This window comes from Halyomorpha halys, unplaced genomic scaffold, assembly GCF_000696795.3.
Source record: "Halyomorpha halys isolate HHAL.00 unplaced genomic scaffold, Hhal_1.1 Scaffold946.1, whole genome shotgun sequence".
Classification (NCBI taxonomy): domain Eukaryota; kingdom Metazoa; phylum Arthropoda; class Insecta; order Hemiptera; family Pentatomidae; genus Halyomorpha; species Halyomorpha halys.
The window spans coordinates 519,750-540,895 of NW_027107439.1; the positions used below are offsets into that span (position 1 = coordinate 519,750).

The window sequence follows — 21,146 nt, forward strand, 5'->3', positions numbered from 1 at the left end:
TAATATTTTCTATTTATTTTTTGTTTATAATTGAGAACAATTTATTTTTTTTTTAAATAAACAAAATTAAAGGTATTTTTAAATATTTCGTTATTTAAGCCATTTCAAACTAATATAAGAAGTAGTTTTATCATAGCTAATGTTAAAACCTTTTTATTCTGCACTGAAACGGCGAGTTTAATAAATCGTTAGAACTATCTTCAATAAATTCGAAAAAGATGTGTAAAATTGATTCTACAAAATGGCTCTTCCTGTGAGTCGATGTTATCGAAAAAGTTAGTCACATCCCAGGCATACAGACGCCTTAAATGTGTAATTTAGGTTTCGAACGACTTTTTATTTTTGAGGAAGGCAATTCACAGACACACAGATCTCTAGGACTCGGAGGACGTCAAATATGTATTTTCATCAAAAACTTTAGTTCGAATTTTTTTACGATCGCTATGAAATTAATAAAACTGTTTCAAGTTCAATAGTTCAATAGGTATAACTAAGAATATTCATGGTAAATTCAGGGATCTTCGAAATTGAGAAATTTTGTTTATTTATTTTTAAAAAAATCTTTATAATAAAAAAAAAATGCCCGATAAAAATTGGACACGTTATTCAAGTCTAGAAAATGACACACGTGTTTGTCTTCAATTAAATAACAAAAACATATTTTTACTTCCACATGCCGGTATGTAGAATATATAGTAAGCAAGTGTCGTTACGGAATACTCGTTTTGAGCTCCCCTCAGTCAAAACAATCAAGTCTAGCAAAATCGTCTATTTTTGGGAGGACAGCCTAGCACAAAATCGAGGAGTCGTACCCAACTGATACTTCATATTATAGCTTGTGTAGGCCTGGAAGTCATAGCAAATTCTTCGTTATAATCGACCAATCGGTACCAATTTAGAAAATCAATTTTTCAATCATGTCATCCGATGATTGAAACATCGACTATTTCGATAAATAGTCTAACATGGGTTAAATGCTACTGGCAACAGAAGGGATATAAGAATACTGTCCAATGTTGAAGTATTAGAAAAGGTCTTCTATACCTACCTTGGAACAATTTTCAATAAATCTGGTAAAATAGAAGAAGAAGTGTCCAATAGGATAAATAAAGTAAGTAATATTTACTACCAGATATGCAATACTATTGTGGGAAAGAGAGAAGTAGGTAAGGACAAAATCCATATCTTTGAAGCAATATATCTTCCAACACTATTATATGACAGTGAAAATAGGTTACCCAAGACAAGTACTTGAGCAGGATTACGGCTGCTAAATTTTTTTGAAGAATATTGGGCAAAACTAGGAGAGATAGGATAAGGAATGAAGGATCCTCGCAGTGAAGTCAGTGATTGAATTCCGACAGCTCCGATGGACATATCTGTAGAATGGGGGATGACAGAGTGCCAAGAAAATGTATGGAGGCGAGGCCGACTGGTAGGAGACCACGAGGCAGACCTAGAAGGAGCTATATGGAGCATATCCAACGACTAGGTCTGGAAAGAGCAAAAATGCTGGCTCAGATGAAGATTCATGCCGGAGACCGAGATGTGTGGACCAAGTGTTTAGAGGCTCCACCACGCTGAAAGGCATTTAAGAAGGACGAGAAAGAAGAAGAAGGGTTATATACGATTTTTAAAAAAATCGTCCTCAGATATTAATTTTGCTTATAGTAAATAACCAGTTCTCATTGTTAGCAATAATAAACAATGGATAAATATAAAATATTACAGAATTTTATAAATAATTAAAAGAGAGAAAAAAAAGAAGAAAAAATAAAGACAGGAGTTCGAATTCTAAAAATTCGGAAAAAGTCGAGACCACCTCATCTCTTCCGATCGCATTTACGAAACCATCTGCCATCTGTTTCACGCCGTTTTTCAATTTCGGGCACTTTTTTTAAATATTGCTCGATCAAACTATCTTAAAGTTTCCTCTTCCCATTTTAAGCTAATATTTTAAAAGTGATTAGGACCGTCGCTATCTGGGGGTTTTGGTGGGGCGGGTCCGGCGGGGAAGGATTGCCTTTTTTTTGTGTTATGATCTCCTTATGTGAGATTGTGACAGACCCTCTATAAATAAGAACTGTAATTTTAAACTTGCCTATTTAGAAAACTGGATAAATGAAAAACATCTTTAAGTTTTAAAAAAAATTCTAGGTTTCTTTAGTTCCAGTTATACAGATTACACTGTACTTCAATTTATTATTTTGCCTTTTTAATTAGTGACGCAACATCTCTCGTTAAACTGTTGTATTGTTGGAAGGGACAAAATTGATATTCGTTATTTTCACTCCGAAACACCCTGAAATATGATTTATTATAGTTAGCGAAAGCTGTGTGATCCAAGTACTTCACCAGATTTTTTGTTTTTATATAGTATTCACTGATTTCAAAATACTTGAAGTCAGGGTGTACTTTCACGAATTCAATATGCAATATTGGAAACTTCAATATTACATAATTATAATATAGCTAAGTTCCGATTTCTATATGTGATCGCATCGGTTTGTTACAATAAAACTATACAACCACAAGATGTTTTTTTTTATCAACTTTCACTATTTCCTTACTGAGCATGCCGGCTATCACAGCCCAAATATCACGAACGGATCGTAAATTCCTTATCATGATATTTAGCTGTACGGAGTATCAATTTACAGAAAAATTAGCGCTAGTGTTGAAAGATATCGTAACATAGTTAGCGGTTTGCTTCTAATCTAATAAGCAGATTTTTTTTATTGAACTTTTTTTTACGTTTCGTAAAAAGGAAACGTACGGCAGAGAACATCATTGAAATTTTTTTATTTTATAACTGTTAAAATAACTTGGGGAAGCTTTAAATTTTAAGCGATTATTTTTATTACATACAAAAGGGCTTAAATGGATTTATGATAGACAAGTAAAACATAAGTATATAAGAATAGTGTATAGTAAAATTTAAATTCACATGATTTACATTACATAAATAAAAAATGTTTAAAGGTGAATTTCATTTTTTCCTTTATAGGTTTAACGTTTTCATGTTTACTTTCTTTTCTGGTGCTTTGAGGTGTTTTCTTCATCATTTATTTATTATATATGAACCGAAATAAGGGCATCGTAATTTTCCATATCCACATTTTTGGTAAACTATTATTAATTGTCTAGTAATTAAAATTTACATTCACATTTCATATCCATAATTGATGTGAGATGAAACCTTGGTATATTCTGTAGCTCTTATGACCGCCACCCAGTTGATCTTTCATCAATTAACTATACCAGGCACTCAGTCATAAAACCTGGCTTCCGAAATTTATTGCGAATGGGAATAACGAAGTTTTTGACTTCACCGGACTTATAGTGTTAATTTAATAGATTTTTGAAAGATTTTTTAGGATATTTGTATTTTTAAATTAATAATGTTGTTATTAAATTGGCAAGTGACTCCAAGGTTAGTATAACACATTTTAATATCGACAGTGATTTCATTTTTTAAGTTTCTGTATTTTACGACCAAATGCCTCCTATACTTAATCTTCTATTCTAAGGAAAAATAAATATAAAATGCGTCCAAGTGATAAAGAAAGAAGTAAAAATCTTCACCGGTTAACTGGAATTATTTTAGTCGCATAAATCTACTTGAAAATGGACAAATTACTTGGAATAATTAATCATATTTTTTTATTAGTATGCGAAAAAAGGACAAAGGCTGTAAATAAAATACGCCAATACCGATTACTGACACGCTCATAAAAGAGTATAAAAGAGTTAGGCTAAATATATTTGATGTGAATTAAGGATTTATTATTAATTTAAAAAATATTAATTTTTGGAATATTGATCAAAATTATTTATAATTTTTTTATTGAATACTAACACTATTTTTCTAATTAAAATAAATTTACATCACACAAATAGGTAGAAATAAAATTACAAGGAAAATTTATTATTATTTTGCCTTAAAAATAATTAGTATTCAACTTTGATTTAAATTAAATGTTGTTTATCAAACTTGATTGCATTTGTAGATAAGTGGTTCCTTGAAACGTTCCGTCAGATGCAGTATTGCTTTTCATCTTTGAATTTTTTTTATATATACGTCAGGATGAATATTAAACATTTATATATAAACCTTTTCCAAGTTAAATGTAACCATTTCTAATTTAATTGCAAACCTTACAATTTTAAATTTAACTATTTCCATTTCAAATGTAACTTTTTCCATTTTAATTGCAACCAAACCGGACTTAATTTAAATAATAAAATATTTCGAATAATTTTGTCCTATTCATCCGACATGTTTTCGTTTATTAGATAATCTATAATATCTAAATTAAAATGTCAATAATTTAAAGTTCTAATAAGATAATAAGACTTAAAAGTTCAAATAAGATGTAATAGATGGAGGGAAAACAATATTTAAGATAAATCTTATTGGAATTTTCTTAATATTTATTAAAATATATAAGGATATTAGCATTATAATTTATTTTATTTTATTTCATTACCTTTTATGTTGGTTAATTTATTTAGCTTCTGTACTTGATAATTCTTATTTTTGTTTAAACTTGTAAATATGTATAGCAACAGTAATTGTACCTTTTGTTTATTGCTTTTAGTTTTCCTTTATCTGATTCTTTTTCATTTTTTTTTCATTTTATTAGAAGTTAGTCACCGTATAATTTATAATATGAGAAGAGAAGAGAAAGAAATACTTTATTCATTCATGCTGCCCAAATACATCGGGTTGCCACATTACACAACATACTGATCAATCCGTGACTGGACAAATATTAAGTTACATGATATAATATAATAGATAGATAACATTTTTTTTTCTTCCACAGTTTTCTTTTACAATTAATACCAGTCAACAAACTAACTACATGTTTTTCGATTTATTCCTTTTCTTTTTTTTTCCCTTCCATTTCACAACCCCTATTTCATTTGATCAACAAATTCCCCTATATAACAAATATTTAAAATAATAAAAAATAATAACTAAAACAACAAATAAGATGCATGCATGCCATCCCACTTCTGGATAAACTCCCCTACTCATTAATTTCCATGCATGTGGTGGTGTATGATTCCCAGGGAGTCAAGTATTATATTTTCTGTCAACCTAGCCACGTCCTGGACATCGACCACGAGCTCCTCCATGAAGCTCCTAGTTGTGCTGGGAATCGTTCCACGGGCTCCGAACCAGAGACCTCTCACGTTGAAGTCTCGTTCTCCGAAGCCCTCAGGGAACTTCTCCTTGAGGAAAGGGATACATTTATCGTAGATTTCCTTCTTTTCCCTATCTACCTTATTTGCCTGGTCAAGGTCGTTATTTTCATATCTCACGATGGGATCCAGAATGATTGCCGACTTCCCCTTCTTAGGGAAAGCAACAATATCCCCATATCTTGTGGATCCATCCGTATCTACGCAGTAGACCTCGTCAAAGCAGGCAAAATCTCATTCTTTTAGGAGCTTCATTAACTCGTATTTCACTCTATGATGTCGGCGTGTTATGAGGACGAATAGTTAGCTAGATAGTTAGATAGCTGGTTGAGGGTGTGTTTGAAAGCACAATGAACGATAGTTTAATTGGTAAAGCCCACATTCTTCCTCCCTCCTCCCTCCAAAAAAAAATAAAAAATACAATTGTATTAATTAGGATTAAAGAAATAGATAAACAACTTTTTTTGTCATTGATTTTATGTCTTGTTGAAATTAATTCTTAATACAGATAACAATGATAATAATAATAATAATAATAATATTTTTTATTTATTCTGGGTCTGATCCCTTTAGAATAATATTATGTCAGAATTATGATTTAGAGCCTTTTTCAAAATAAAAATGAGATTATAAACCATCCTAAGTATGATCCTGATTATAATTATGAATTTTATTAGATAAAAAAAACAATAATAATTAACAGAATATATATAATTAAAATAGAACAAATAAAATAAAACTATATATTATAAATAGACTATGGTCTGGGTACGGTGGAATGAAACTCAATAGTAATGACTATCTATATAAGGTCAACGTTTCGCCCCACAATGCATGGCTTCGTTCCCCCCATTTTCATTTCTTAGTTTGTACTTTCTTTTATATTTATTCTTTTTTATCAGTTATTATTTCCATTTTCATTTATTGTTTATAACCTTTTATTTTTATTTTTTCTTAATTAATTTTTACGTTTCATTGTACACCATCGTAATTTTCTATTTACTTTTTTACTTATGTTAAGTGTTTGTATATTTTTAGCCCTGACGAAGCCCTGCATTGTGGGGCGAAACGTTGACCTTATATAGGTAGTCATTACTATTGAGTTTCATTCCACCGAACCCGGACCATATTCTATTTATGATATATAGTTTTATTTTATTTGTTCTATTTTAATTTTATATGTTCTGTTAATTATTATTGTTTATTTTTTATCTAATAAAATTCATAATTATAATCAGGATCATACTTAGGATGGTTTATAATCTCATTTTTATTTTGAAAATTTTGTATTTTATTCTAAAAGGCTCTAAATCATAATTCTTATACTTGTAATATATTAAGAATAAATTTCAACAAGACATAAAATCAATGACAAAAAAAAATTAAAGTTGTTTATCTATTTCTTTTAATCCTAATTAATACCATTATATTTTTTTGGAGGGAGAAGGGATAGAGAAGGTAGATTTTACCAATTAAACTATTGTTCATTGTGCTTTCAAAGTTGCTAATATCTAAATTTAGTTCAAGATTAAACATTATGAATTTATTATTAGTTTGGCAGAATTATTCAGCATAACATAATACATCGGATTAAACAACTGATATGTAACCAGAAAACATACAGTTGATGATACGCATCATATAGTGTTTGCATAAGACGTATTACGTACTTAGAAGGTGTTACCTAGGCATTCTGTAATTAATGATGGTTGCAATGGCGTTTTGAACTTATAAAGGCAGAGTAATGGAACGTAGGTCGTTAGCGGTACCTGTTACAGGTCGGTCGGTAATGCTGCCATCATTAATATTGACATTAACGGAAGCTCTCTGATTGGTCTCTGTCAAGATTAGGGCTATCGTAACAGCAGAGAGCAGGGGTTCGAAGCTCGTTAAATTGATCCGAGTCATTGTCCAATAAAAAAAAAAAAGATCACTGAAACAATTCATCACTAGTAGAGAGGTCCCTTCCCACTCATGACAACGCAGACGGGGAGTAAGTGCCACAGTGCTCCCCTGCATATAGTGGATCCCAAAACCTACCTTGGAATGCCCTTCAAGCAAAGAAAGGACATTTATGTTCGTTATGCATTGTATTGTATACATATGTTTTTGTTGAAATAATAGAAATTAATAGAAGGGTGAGAAAAAAAAACAAAAATTAAATTTCGAAACAGGAGATTTTCGAATTTCTGTTTCTTATAATTGAAGAAGGGGTAATTTTAGAAATAGAAAATTTTAGAAAAACAAAATTCTATTTTTTATTCGAGCTTGCTATGTTTTAAAGTGTACAATAGCCGCTTCTTTATATAGGTATCTCAGTTCTTAATTGGATTTTGAGGTTAGAGTACCTCACACTAGTTAGATAGGCACCTACCCCCTTCAATTATAGTTGTGCTTTTCATTTGGCGAATAATATATTAGTGACGAACCTACGGACTTGTTTCTTTAAATTTTCAAAGAAGATAATTTTAAAATTCATGAGCTTCATAAAACAGTTTCTTTATTTAATGTGATTTACAATTGCAAAAATAATAAATACAATAAGTAAATATGTTGTGTGTTTCATATACACTTGAAAATCTTGGGAAGGAACCACCCATTGGTGGTACTTCAAGCATTAATTTAAATTAGAAGGTCCCGTGGCCATCTTCTTTTCAGACGCCTCGGAGGATTATCAGGAATTGCTAAGGATGAAAGATTAAGAATTAATAGGTTAGGATGGGTAAGATGTTTGGAATGAAAAGACGCATATCTGTTTTGGGCCAAATCTGGAGCGAATAGAATGTTAAGATCTTTGAGAATGAATTTATTTGTAACGTAATAAGGAGCATCAAGGATTTTATGTAGGATTTTGGATTGTAAGGATTGGATGCGGAAGGAATTTGATGATTTGGTAGAGCCCCAGAGCTCAATTCCATGTGTCCAAATTGGTCTGATTATCGTAGTGTATACTATTTTTTTGTAGTGAATGGGAAGTTTAGAGCGTTTGTCAAGTAAGTGTTGTATTCCAAGTAAGTCTCTTGTCAAGATGGAGTCCTAAGTATCGAATCCATAAAACAGTTAAATGCCATTTTTGGAAGTATTGCCACTTTTTGCAAGTATTGTGTTCCGAAAAAAGAATTTAATAATTTAGAAATATTAATAAATATGTCGTTTTTCATTTATTTACTAGCAAAGAGTCTATTCTAAAGATGGATATATATTCCTCTCTCTTGACAATATTTCTTCATTTATTCCCCTTTCGCTCTTCAAATTCCTGTCTTTATTAAAGTTTTTATAGCTTTGATTATAAACTTTGTATTCATTAGTGAATACCCCTGTCGACCTATCGTTGGACCAACCCCCATTTTACATTTATTCAGTAGTTCAGATTGTATTATTTTTTTCAAGATAGTGTAAGCAGAAAAAATAAATGAATTTCAAGTATTTCTTCAATTTAGTGCCTATTCAAAAAAGAATTTTCGTAATCAGTTTTCCCTCTAAATTGAAATGAATTGTGATTCCATCTTCATTCTACTGCACCTTGACAGAGGCATATGCAATTGTACATGAGTAAATATTATTTCATTCTGTTTCACATAAACCGACTTTTCCAAATCTCTGCCCTTGTGACTTATTTATAGTCTAGCAAATGCTTTTGTTAAAATATTTTGTAGGAAGATATTCCGAGAGACTGTGAATAAAGGTATAAAATAGTACAAAAAACTATTTAATATTAACCAACGTTTCGCCCCACTTTTCAGGGCGAAAATATTTATTTATTTTTTTATATAACAAATAAAAAGCTAAGTATAAATATTAATAAATACAGCCTAGTGTAATAGAATTGTAAATAAAGGACTACAGTATTAAATAGTAGAACAATACTAGTTAGAACTAACTCTAGTTATTTATTTACAATTTTATCTCACTTGGCTATATTTATTAGTAATTAATTTTCTATCCATTTCCTTAACTTACGCTTTTTATTTATTACTTTTAACTTAATATTTTTACTTATTCTATTTTAATTTTTATATGCATGTTTTTTAAAATTAATATATTGTAGGGGACGACCATATTGGGTATTATGTATATTTATATAAATTTTTATACTATATATTTAAAATGACTATATATATTCTTTTATACTTTAAATTAAATTTATTTGTATGAGTGATGGAAAAATGAGATAAAATTTTGTAGAATTGAAACATTAGAAAAATTAAACATACTTAAAGAACGATTAAAGCTGAAGAAAAAATGTGCATACAATGTAGACATTTTTATAATGCGACATTTAAAAAAAAATAGTGCTTCACAAGCAGGCTTTGATAAGGTAACCCAATGAAGTTGGGCAGCACAATATTATTTTTAATAAAGTGTTTTTCTCCTAAAAACATATATATATTTTTAAAAAATATTTTCTTATTTTTTTTGTATATGTATACTAATTTCCTGTCACTTCTTAAAGCGCTTGTATTGTTGTTTTCATTTAGCCCTGACAGAGCCCAGCAAAGTGGGACGAAACGTTGGTTTAAAATAAATACTTTTCTTTTACTATTTTGATACCTTTATTGACCGCCACCCAGACTATCTTCCACAATCTACTTCATAAGATCAAATATCTTCTTCCAATATTTTAAAATATGTAATTACAAGTGTAAAATAAAAAATAATGTGTAAAACACGGCGATGATATGTAAAATAAAATATTGCACGGTGATCACTAAAAACTTCATATTATAACAGAGAGATATGAGTTAAAAGTGGAGATGGAGCAGAGACTATGCAGTACCCGCAATACTGCATCCTGCATTTTACAAATATGACTTAATAATGGACACGGGGCAGGGGCCAGACCGTATACGCAACACGTCATAATTATAAATTTTTATAATTATGACTTAAAAATGTAAAAAGTACCCGTAATACTTGCAAATTAAATATTATTGGTTTGTTCAGTGATATTAATTTTTTTAATCAGCTTTATTTTCTCGTTATTTACTTTAAACTATCTTTATTACGGTCATATTCTAAACAAGCAATCTTCCCATGGAATAATAATTAAGTAATAATTTTGGTTATATTTATCCATATTTTAAAGTTTTTGTCATTTAGGTTCATTAACCTTAATATTAATACGCCAAGATGTCTCAGTGATTTTTTTTTTGTAATTTATTAAAAGGACAAGATTTCTATAAATTGTTCTCATACGCATTAGATAATCCATATGCATACCTATATCCATATCCATATGAATATATTAGCTATAGTTGAAACTAAAAGAAAAAAAATTCCATGGACCCTTATTCGTGAATGAACCATTGATAAATAAATATCGTAACGATGGAAATTTTAGCTATTAGTTGCATAGCTGCCCAACTCATGACTTGAAGTTATCTTTTCAATATTTGGAGGATTGAACAGGCCATGGTTGCGTTGTGTTCGATGAATAATATTCATTGTAAACTAATTCGCTAAAACATTCCCTTTGGATAAACTTTTCACTAGATGAATATTCTCTACACATTTTTTTTTTTCTGTTCCTCTCTAATTATTCCTCAATGCCATGTTATACATTTTATTCCGTTACTCTCTAAGGCTCATCGTTATCTGATGGTGTGTGCCGCCAAGCTTTGGTCTAATTCATCATCATAATCATATTCTCCCATTATTCCCTTCTTTCTCCTATTCCATAATTAATTACAAAACCTTGTTATTCTTGGTAAATGTATAAATTAGCTTTTCTCAATTTTTGTTAACGGTTTCCTTTCCGGATATAATATTTCGCAATATTTATAGAATATTTCGCAGCACCCTTGATCGATCTTCCAATACGAGGATGTTGATATGTTCTTCCATCAGTTTTTATTTTCTTAGATTATTTATAAATTATCGTTGGGTCTGTCCATTTTAACAGTTAAATCTTTTTTAGTGTCTGTCTTTAATCACTCAAATGTTTGAGGTATGTGATATGATCTTGACCGAATTACGTTATAATTCTTTCCATTATTTTCATCGGTTTTCACTTGTTTTGAGTTCATCAATACTGTATTGTTTTTTTTTTCTCTTTGTTTCACATCACTTTAACTCTTCATTTTAAATAAGTGTGTATTATAAAATTGAACTGTACGCGTTTATAACAAGTCACTTACTGACTTTTTGAACATTGCATTTCAAAGACTACAATGCCTCCAAAGTTGAAATTATTATAGGTTGTTCTTTTAACTCTGTAGCTATAAAATAAAACTGGGGTTTGAAAATGGTAAAAAAAAAAAAAGTTCATTATATAAATCTAATTACAGATCATTCAAAAGATATGCATGATGATGTTTACTATCCTCGGTACACTAGAATTTCAAGCATCTTGTCCGAATTGCAACTCCCAACCAATTAAAGAGTACACATACGTACTGATACAAAACTCTTCTACTCCCATTCCCGATGCGCCGTTAATAGAAAAAATTGATTACAAGTCAGCACTAAAAAGTTACACCCAAAAACGTATCAATCATATATTTTCTTTTATTAAAAACTTTATTTAATTGATAGATATTACAATCTACCACACTATTGTGGGCAACAGGTAATAGTGTACCAGTGCATCACTGGTAGTGAGTCAGTGGAGGCTGAGCAAGTGTGCTAAAGCCGCAAACACTCAACTTTCCAATCATACATTAATAGACAAAACTAGTTATTGTATATATTTTATTTTTTAACCAATTGTATTAATTTTGTATTTCTTCATTGTTTATTTACTTTATTGGTTTTTTAAATTACATTTTCATTTTATTGCATAGTTTTCCTTTTTTTCAAAAGAAAGGAAATTCATTTCATTCTATCATGCAAAAGGATTTACACCTTAACACATGTCATGTATTTACATAGCCTTATAGAAAAGTGTATGTAATAATTCATAAAAACAACTATAAAAAATTAATAAAATCATAACTAACATTTATTTAAACATAGCAATTAAAAAATTTAGGTTAGACGGAAAGGTGATTACGTTTACAATAATTCGAGGATCTTATCCTGAAAAAAATACAGATGGAAATCAAGGACATTAAGCAACCAAAGCGGGTATTTTACTAAACAAAATAAGGAGCTTTCGATAATGATTTAAAAAAAAATTTTCGTTAAACATCATCTCTCGGTATGATTAGTGTCTTAAACTTACGAATGTTAACTACACGAAACTTTCTATTGATATCTTCAATATGTCTCTTTCACCGAGCGCCTGAGAAGAACCAAGAACAATTCCTCGAGAAAATAAGACATTCGCAAAATATTCTGGTGGTGAAAAGGACGCACCAACAAGGCAATGTGTAGACTGCATTATGCAGAAGGGTGTGATTGCGACCTGAATGTGGGACTACCTCCGCTATGTTAACAAGAATGAAATGGTTACATAACGTAGAAGAAGGTGCAAGCAATTAACAGAATGGGTCGAGCTGAGAGTTCAAGTGGAGAAGTTATCAGGCGATGCAGGCAAAGGCAACACTTTAAAACTTCTGCATAAAAACAATAACAAAAATTCTAGTTCTATATGCACCGGAAGAAATGCATAATTATACATGTAAGATTTGACTAACGCTTTCGATTATTAGACTTTATGTGTAATTCTAAAAACTGAGGCGTATGCATTTTTAGAAACTGATCCTATTTTATTCTTTTAAAATTATTGAATTGAAATTTTCTTAGCACATATTTTGAATAAATTATATGTTAAAAGATGAATACCGTAGATATGCTTAGAGACAACACAGAGAAAGTAGTTCCAGTCTACTGTACTATCTTTTAATATTATTTTACCATTATGTTATTTTATTTATTTTTCATAAGATAGTCTGATTATGTTCACTTGTCTATTCTTTTGTTTGTATATATTTTAAGAGAGTTTTCTTTAATTTTATTTTTTTTATTTATTTATTTTTTTTATTTATTATTTATTTTATTTTAGTATGTATGAGATCATTCATCATTATTACCTATTGCCAACACCGTGTGGCAGATTGTAATATCTATCAATAAATAAATAAATTCTTAATTCTTAAAAAAAACAAAAAAAAAACTATCTTTTAAATACGTTTAATTAACTATAAAATCAAAACCTTTTTTTTTTTACCAATTATACAACTATTAAAGAACACTAGTGATATGTTTATTATATTCATACACTTTAATAATTATCATTTATATCAAGAATTATTTATTTGATGATCAAACCATCTCATACCTGGAATTGCACTGGCCATATTATTCCTGATAGATGCGGTTTTCTGTATTTATTTTGATTTTATCATTAACATAATTATGTTTAAAATTATAAATATTGTTTTTTATAATGTATTTAATTAATTATAATTAAAATTATATTGCTATTTATAAATTTTATATATATCTAAGATAGTATTTATCTATTTTTACATCAATATTTTATACAGTTTTTCAATTTTAGACGCTTTTTAAATATTGATTGAGTTCCTTTAAAGTCTCCTCTTCCCGTTTTAAGCTAATATTTTAAAAGTGATATAGAACCGTTGCTCCCGGAGGCCTTAACGGGGCGGGCCCGGTCCGGAAGGATTGCCTTTTTGTGTTATAATTTCCTCTTGTGAGATTGTGACATGTCGTACATCGACCAACCTACTCGCTATAATTGTCTGTTTCAAAAGTCAGATAAGTAAGGCTACCATGGAGGGCGGGAGTGGAGGGTTTCACGCCTTTTTTCAATTTTTATTTTCTCTCATTCTTTACATCTCTCTACTATAAATCAACAAGTTTTTATTAATCAAAGTGTAATGGTTTATTTTACTCTCTCAACGACTTTAAAACTCTCTCTATTATATAAAAAAGTTTTTCCCGATCACCGAGGATTGATGCAGTTTTTCAATTTCAGACGCTTTTTAAATATTGCTCGATTTACCTTTAAAGTCTCCTCTTCCCGTTTTAAGCTAATATTTCAAATGTGATGTAGGATCTACGCTCCCCGGGGGTTTTGGCGGGGCGGGTCCGGCGTGGAAGGATTAGGCTTTATGAGATTCCTTATCTATTTCTTTAGGGTATTAATTAATTTAACTTAAATTTCGATATAAATATATATTTTTTTGTTTCTTTAGTAAAATTTTTGGATTATTTATAATAATGACAGTTCCTAAAGTTTGCTTTATTAAACAAAAGTGAAATTTATAAGTGCCTGAGGTAGGGTCCGTTCACGACTGTCGTGCTTTTCAGGAATTTGTCACCGGGAAGAGGTCGACAGTTTCACGACCTCACGACACGTTGAGCAACGAGTCTCTCTTTATTCTAATGGTCTGAGTATTGCTACATTTTTACAATCATGTATCGGAAAAAAAAAAAATTACAATTAAACTTTATATGTCAATATATTTATAAATAAAATAAAATTGAGGTTTGAGACGCATGGAAGAAGCTAAAAAACGTCGGTAATCTACAGCGACTGCACAATGTAAACGACCTATCTACTTTCTTCAAGACTTATCTTTTAACAAGACGTGCATTGTGCATTGTATAAAATCTCTTTGTTAAAAGATATAAGATACAAAATGTATGCATATATTGTGACGAAGGTACTGGTTTACATGCACAATAAGTGTTTTATTTTTTAGTATCTTAGGTTAGTTACATGCTTGCTATCAAATGGAAAATTTATTTCAGGCTTTCAATTAACACAGTGAATGTATTTAATAAAAATATAATAAGCAATTAATATATATTTTTTTTATTCGTATTTACAACTGTACTCTATTATACATTTCGTAAATTTTATCTCAGTTAAAATGGAGTGTTACAGGCGTGTAGAGAAACTACCCATTGGTACCACTCTAATGACGTTTTACATTAGCAGGTCTCGTGGCCATCTTCTTTTTAGGCTCCTCGGAGGATTGTCAGGAATGGAAGAGGAAGCAAGGTTATAAACTAGCGGTTAGGGGGTTTATAATGAATGGAATGATATCTGGTTCGGGCTAGATCGGTTACATATGGAACGTTTAAGGTCTTGCAATTAATATAAATCAACAAATAAATAATTGAAAATTTGAATCATTTATAAAGTAATTAAAGCATAAGTGAATGAAATGACGTTTAAAAAAATGAGATTTATATTTGAATGAATATTTTATATAATCCTTTTTTTTTTTTTTTTTTTCAATTTTTCCAAGCTTTAATTTTGGTAGTTTTCAGAACTTTAAAATTGAGTTTTCCAGTAAAAAATACAAAAATCTACCATTACATTATATGAAGGGTGGTTAGAGTATTGAATATATATATTGAAAGGAGTATTATTTCTTGAACAACGGTTATATAAGGAGGTGATTTGTTCGTGGCCACGCTCAACCGCTAAATTTTTCCTCTATTAAGGATACCCAATTTATGAGGCTGGGTATAATAAAATAGAAATACAAAATCATTAAATAAAATACTCTGAAATTCATATGTTTGTAACATAACACATTCGCCCTTCATTGTACTTCGGTGGAGGGTTTTGAATGAATTATAGAACTATTTAAAGTCATATACATTGTACACGACATTCACTATCAAATGCAAAGTGTTTCATCAAGTCATCCAATTATTTGTAGGGTATCAATTCAATGTCGAAAATTCACTTTTTAAACGACTACTTGAAAAATTACTCGGTCGTAAAACATGGTATCTTTACATTTATTTTTAATTGTAGTATTAAATTTTTTTATCATATATAATTTTGGTATTAAATTATGAAAGGTAACTCCTGTTTCAAGGTGAAACATTGTAATTAACAAACATCTTAGTAGGTATTGTGAAAGTTTTCATTTTTCCAATTTCCATGCTTCAAAATCCATGCGACCGAATATATAATAAATAATTTTTTATCATAAGGGGGAGGGGAAATTAAAAATAGATATAAAATACGTCCGCCTGAAAAAAAAGAAGCTATATAAAAATCTTTTTCGTTATCTGGATTTATTTTAATTTCATAAATTCACTAAAAAATAGTCAAAGTACTCACAATACCTAATCATAAATTGCTATTAATATGTCAAAAATGGACGAAGGAGTTCTACATTAACGAACATTTTAGCATTGTGTAATTTAATTTTAATTTTTTCAGTCACCATGTTTTTACGACCGAGTGTCTCAATTATTTAATTACGAGTAAATCCTTACAAAATTTGCCAAAAAGTTTTTTATTTATTCAATGTAATTTACAACTGTACAAAATAATACAATAATTAAATGTGTTGTATGTTTCATATACACTTAAAAATCTTGGGAAGGAACCACCCATCGGTGGTACTTCAAACATTAATTTAACTTAGAAGGTGCCGTGGCCAACTTCTTTTCAGACGCCTCGGAGGATTATCAGGGATTGTTAAGGATGAAAGATTAAGAATTAATGGGTTAGGATGGTTAAGGAGTTTAGAATGAAAAGACGCATATCTTTTTTGGCCAATAACTTGGGCTACTTAACTGTTTGAGATTTTAATTTATCATTTTTTCCGCTTAAAATCTTTTTCCTAAAATCATTTACGCAATGTGAATGAAAGTTTAATTTAAAGTGGTCACTTCTGAATTCCGAAGTAGAGAATCCTATTTTTGCGGGTAGAGATATAATTATTTTGTTTCACTCCTTCCTTAAAAAAATAACTTCCAATTCTATCTTGCTTGGGTAAGGTCGATAGTGGATAATCCATATGATGTGAAGTGTCATTCATGATAAAAATGATTTTTTTTTTTTAAAAAAGCCGATTTTTCCCATATATATATAATTATTATTATGCCATTAGGCAAAATAGTAATATAACAATTGACCTTGATTAAACGACATTACATGACGTAATTTTTAATACAAATCATTTACTTACGTTATGTTATATGATATTCATTATACTAGGTATTAATTTATGTTTAATATTTCAATACATTTTTATGATTTTTTCAATTTTTGATATGTATATTTTGTTTACCATTATTCCTATTGTTCAAAGAATTTATGTTATTTAACCATTTATGGTCATATTTTAATTTATCATATTCTCTTGCCCTGCGGTTTCAACTTCAATTTTTATGATTCATCCCTGTTGGCATGTTGGCTATATGACCAAGTTCATCTCATTAAGGGATGATTCGGGCCATCGATTCACCTCGGACGAAGCAATGAAAGAAGCGGTGCATTCCTGGCTCAACCGAAAACCTTTTATGAAAGCATCATGGAGCTTCTACAGTGATGCACATGAAAAGCAAGGGGACTATGTCGAAAAATGATGTACTTGTAAGTTTCCAATTTGATTACAATAAAATTTTGTAACTATATTGCGCATAATAATTGACTTATTCTCGTATATATCAAACAATTCAACATTCGAATTAAGGATGGAAGAAGAACAATGTAAAAAAAGAATGTATGATCTATTTTTTTATTTATTTTTTTTTTTTTTTATTTTCAAGATTTCATGGAGGTTTTAGTTTAGTCGATTTAATTAAAAATTATACCTCGCTACACTAAAACATAAATAAAACGCATAAAACTGAATTTACTTGGATATTATAAATTCCTACAGTGAAAAACAAAGTTCAACGATGGTATATTCTGATCTGACTTCGTTTGCCATGAGTGCATTACTAATATTTACTCTATTTTTTTAAATATTAGTTATTTTTAAATATTAAATAAATTAATGATTTTAACTTGTGAGTTATTGTTCTTGATGAATCGAAGTTTCTGAGAAAATAAATTATCTAATCTGATCTAATGAGAATGGGGGTTCTTATAGTTTCACAGGCTTGCTTGAGTATGAAGCAAAATACATCGCATATCCTCAATCGTATTAAATTCTCGGTATATAAGATTATGATGATACAAATAATAAATTATAGACAATGCTTATTACCTGGGTCTTGGCAGTTGCAGCCAAAGCAAGCACAGAGGCGAGTATTATCAGCTGCATGGCACCCAACAGACTGGTTCCCTCCTCTGTAGCAACATCCTCGCCACAGCCGTCCCTACTTCTTCTCTATTGAGCAACCTACGAAGGTAAGACTTCAATTCTTTCTTAACACTTCATATCAGGTGTCCCAGAATTTAGTAAGAAAAAGGAAAAAAAATCGAAAGTTGATAGGCTCAACAAGAGAAAATTAACGCAGCCGTTTACAGCCCCATTGAGACGCAATAAAACTCAAGTTATTTTGGAAAAACGTCCTCAAACTTTTTTATATGCCCTTACTATAAACTTAATACTATAAAAATGATATTTTCATCAATCATCTTTATTTGTTTTCTTTCTGGATCTTTTAAAAATTAAATAAACTGCTTGGATTAAAAAAAAATTACTAAACAAATATCTAGTTATTGCATCAACTAAGTAACTTTTCTAACAATTTTCTAAAGTGAAAATTGAAAAAAAAAACAACAACATATTTTTGAGGAGAAAATAAACGAAATATGAAAGAAAATAAATCTATATAAAAAGGAATGGTTTGAATCTTTGTCCACAACAAACCTTTTAAATACATAGTACAAGAGCCGGGAAGAAAAAAAAGGTAGTTACCTCACCCCAATTTTTGATTACTTTAATGAAAACTATGTATAATTACTAGTCAAAATTGATGAGTGTGCCAAGTATAGGTAGTGGGAATAAAAAATGGCGATTGTTTCAAAATTATATAAATAATTAATTTTTTATTCGGAGCTCTATATCATAAAAACTACCAACAACACTAGAAAATCTAAGAGAATATTATTTAAATAAGAGTAAATTTGCTGAAATATTAGCCCTAATAGAGCTATTTACGTCCAATAGTTCTCGAGATATAGGTTATTAAAAAGCAGCATTTCATAAAAATGTTGTAAGGAACGTACTGAAAGATCAATAGTTAGTGAATTTATTTTGAAGAATCTATATCTCAAAAACCATTTGACGTACACATGTCTATTAGCACTCAAATTAAAGCTAGTTTAATGGGCTATGAAGTAATTTATGACGTTTATTTTCGTAGGAGTAGTAGTTTTCATGAAATTTACTTTTAAAAAACTGATTTATAATTAGTACACACTTTGTAACTAAACGGCAAGTATTAAAAAAAATCGGCATTAAAATGAGGTGTGATGGCTTTGAAACATTGGCTGCTAAATACTGATCTAGTTGGCTGCGTGACTCGGCAATAGAAGTCCTCATAGATATGAACACATATGATTTTACTGAGATATAATAATTATTTATATACTGGAAGATCATTGATTGATCGTGTATTATACAAAATGAAGATAGCTCGGGCATGGTAAAAGAAAAACTCAATAGTTAGTTAAATCAACGTTTGGTCCCACTCTGATGAAGACCAAAAAAGATACCAACAATCAAAATAAAGTAACAAAGGAAATGAATAGATACCACGAAATAAAAGTGAACTAATCATGATTTAAGATATGTGAAAATTTATATAAAAATAAAAAGGGCAAATTAAATAAAATAAAATAAGGATTACAAAAGTTATTAAGCAATTAATGAAAACGGAAATATAAAAATAAAGTAGACACTAAAAGACGGAAAAAGGGAATAAGAATAAAAGTCAAGAAAGAAGGGAAGTAATGAACTAAATAGGACACTCCTTACTGAATGCAGGTAAGCACAAAATGAAGCTGAAGGTGGATGAGATGAAGGAAAACAAACAAGATAGGGGGGGGGGAAGGATTGGTAGTATATTACAAATAAAAATACATTACATTTGAAAGCTATAAGATATAAAATAATGTTAAATTAAAGATAATATTAGGAAATTCAAGACAATATTAAATATATGCAGACATCAAATGATAGTATACGCAATAAAGAGAAGAAATTATGTATAAAATAATTAAGGCAAATTATTTATAATTATTAAGATAAATTATTTATAATTATTGAAACAAAATTATAAAAATTTACAATTTTAATTAGGAGATTCGACGTCATCTATAGATCATTTGAGGAGCCTGGCTTGTCTCAATAAATTTTATTTTATTTTTTTCAAGCTTGTTCGACCTCCAGATCCCATCTTCCTTTTTACGAGGCACTTGTATCGAGTTTCCTCTTGTTTATAAATTTCGACAATAGTGAAGTATTTCAATATTGATTATAAAACTATCAGTTACTATTTGAAATAGAATTAAAATTTGTGATTGTTCATAAAAAAATTTATAGTAAGTTGAAACGTGATGAGAATCGAGGACAGTTACAGGTCGAACCTGTTGGTAATAAGGAACGTTACACAATCTGATATTCTTTGTTGAGAAAGTGAATTAATCTGGATCCTATGATAAGGTGTGTTGACGGATGGAATAGGTCTGATAAGGGAACTGGAGGATGAGATGGGCTAGAATCATCTATTCCATTGCTTAATTCGCAACTAGTGGGGAGCAATTACTTCAGAGAACTCTTACGAAAAGGCTTTTTTAATTAAAAGCTTATTTAGATGGCTAATAGTTCTAAGGTGGTTCATGAAACTTCTTTGCTAAAATAGTAGCACATCTGACAAAAAATACGATGATTCTTTATTGTTTGTATAAGTAATAATTTATATCTAAGCACAGTAATAAATTATATCTAAGCACAGTAATAAATTATATCTAACGTTTAATTTAATACAAAAAAAATACAAATGACAGTAAATAGGTTGGACAGACCCACCTATCGCGTTTCGGACTAACTGTAATTGTCCTATATTGTTTTGCGTATATAATAGGTCTTTGTGAATTTATTTTAAGTTTAAAAATATTGTGCGGAGCGCGCATCAGAACTTTCACTTATCACCCAATTTTTCTTAAAAACTTTTAACATTTTTTCTTTTTTAAAATTATAAATTAAAAGATGGAGTCATACTTTCATCTGAAAGAATAGGTCAAGTGAAATAGAAAAAAAAAATAATAACAAAACTATAGTGATATCTATATATAGGGAGATGGTCAGGGTTGCGGT

General features: G+C 29.7%; 1 protein-coding gene across 1 annotated transcript in view; it reads right to left on the reverse strand.

Annotated features, from left to right (window-relative positions):
* Positions 1–21,146, reverse strand: part of Obp73a (Odorant-binding protein 73a) — a 53,928-nt gene that overhangs the window by 17,261 nt on the left and 15,521 nt on the right. The window contains exon 2 of the mRNA XM_014431129.3: positions 18,087–18,221. Coding sequence (XP_014286615.1) covers positions 18,087–18,143 — 57 coding nt within the window. The 5' untranslated portion in view covers positions 18,144–18,221. The remainder of the gene's footprint in view (positions 1–18,086; positions 18,222–21,146) is intronic.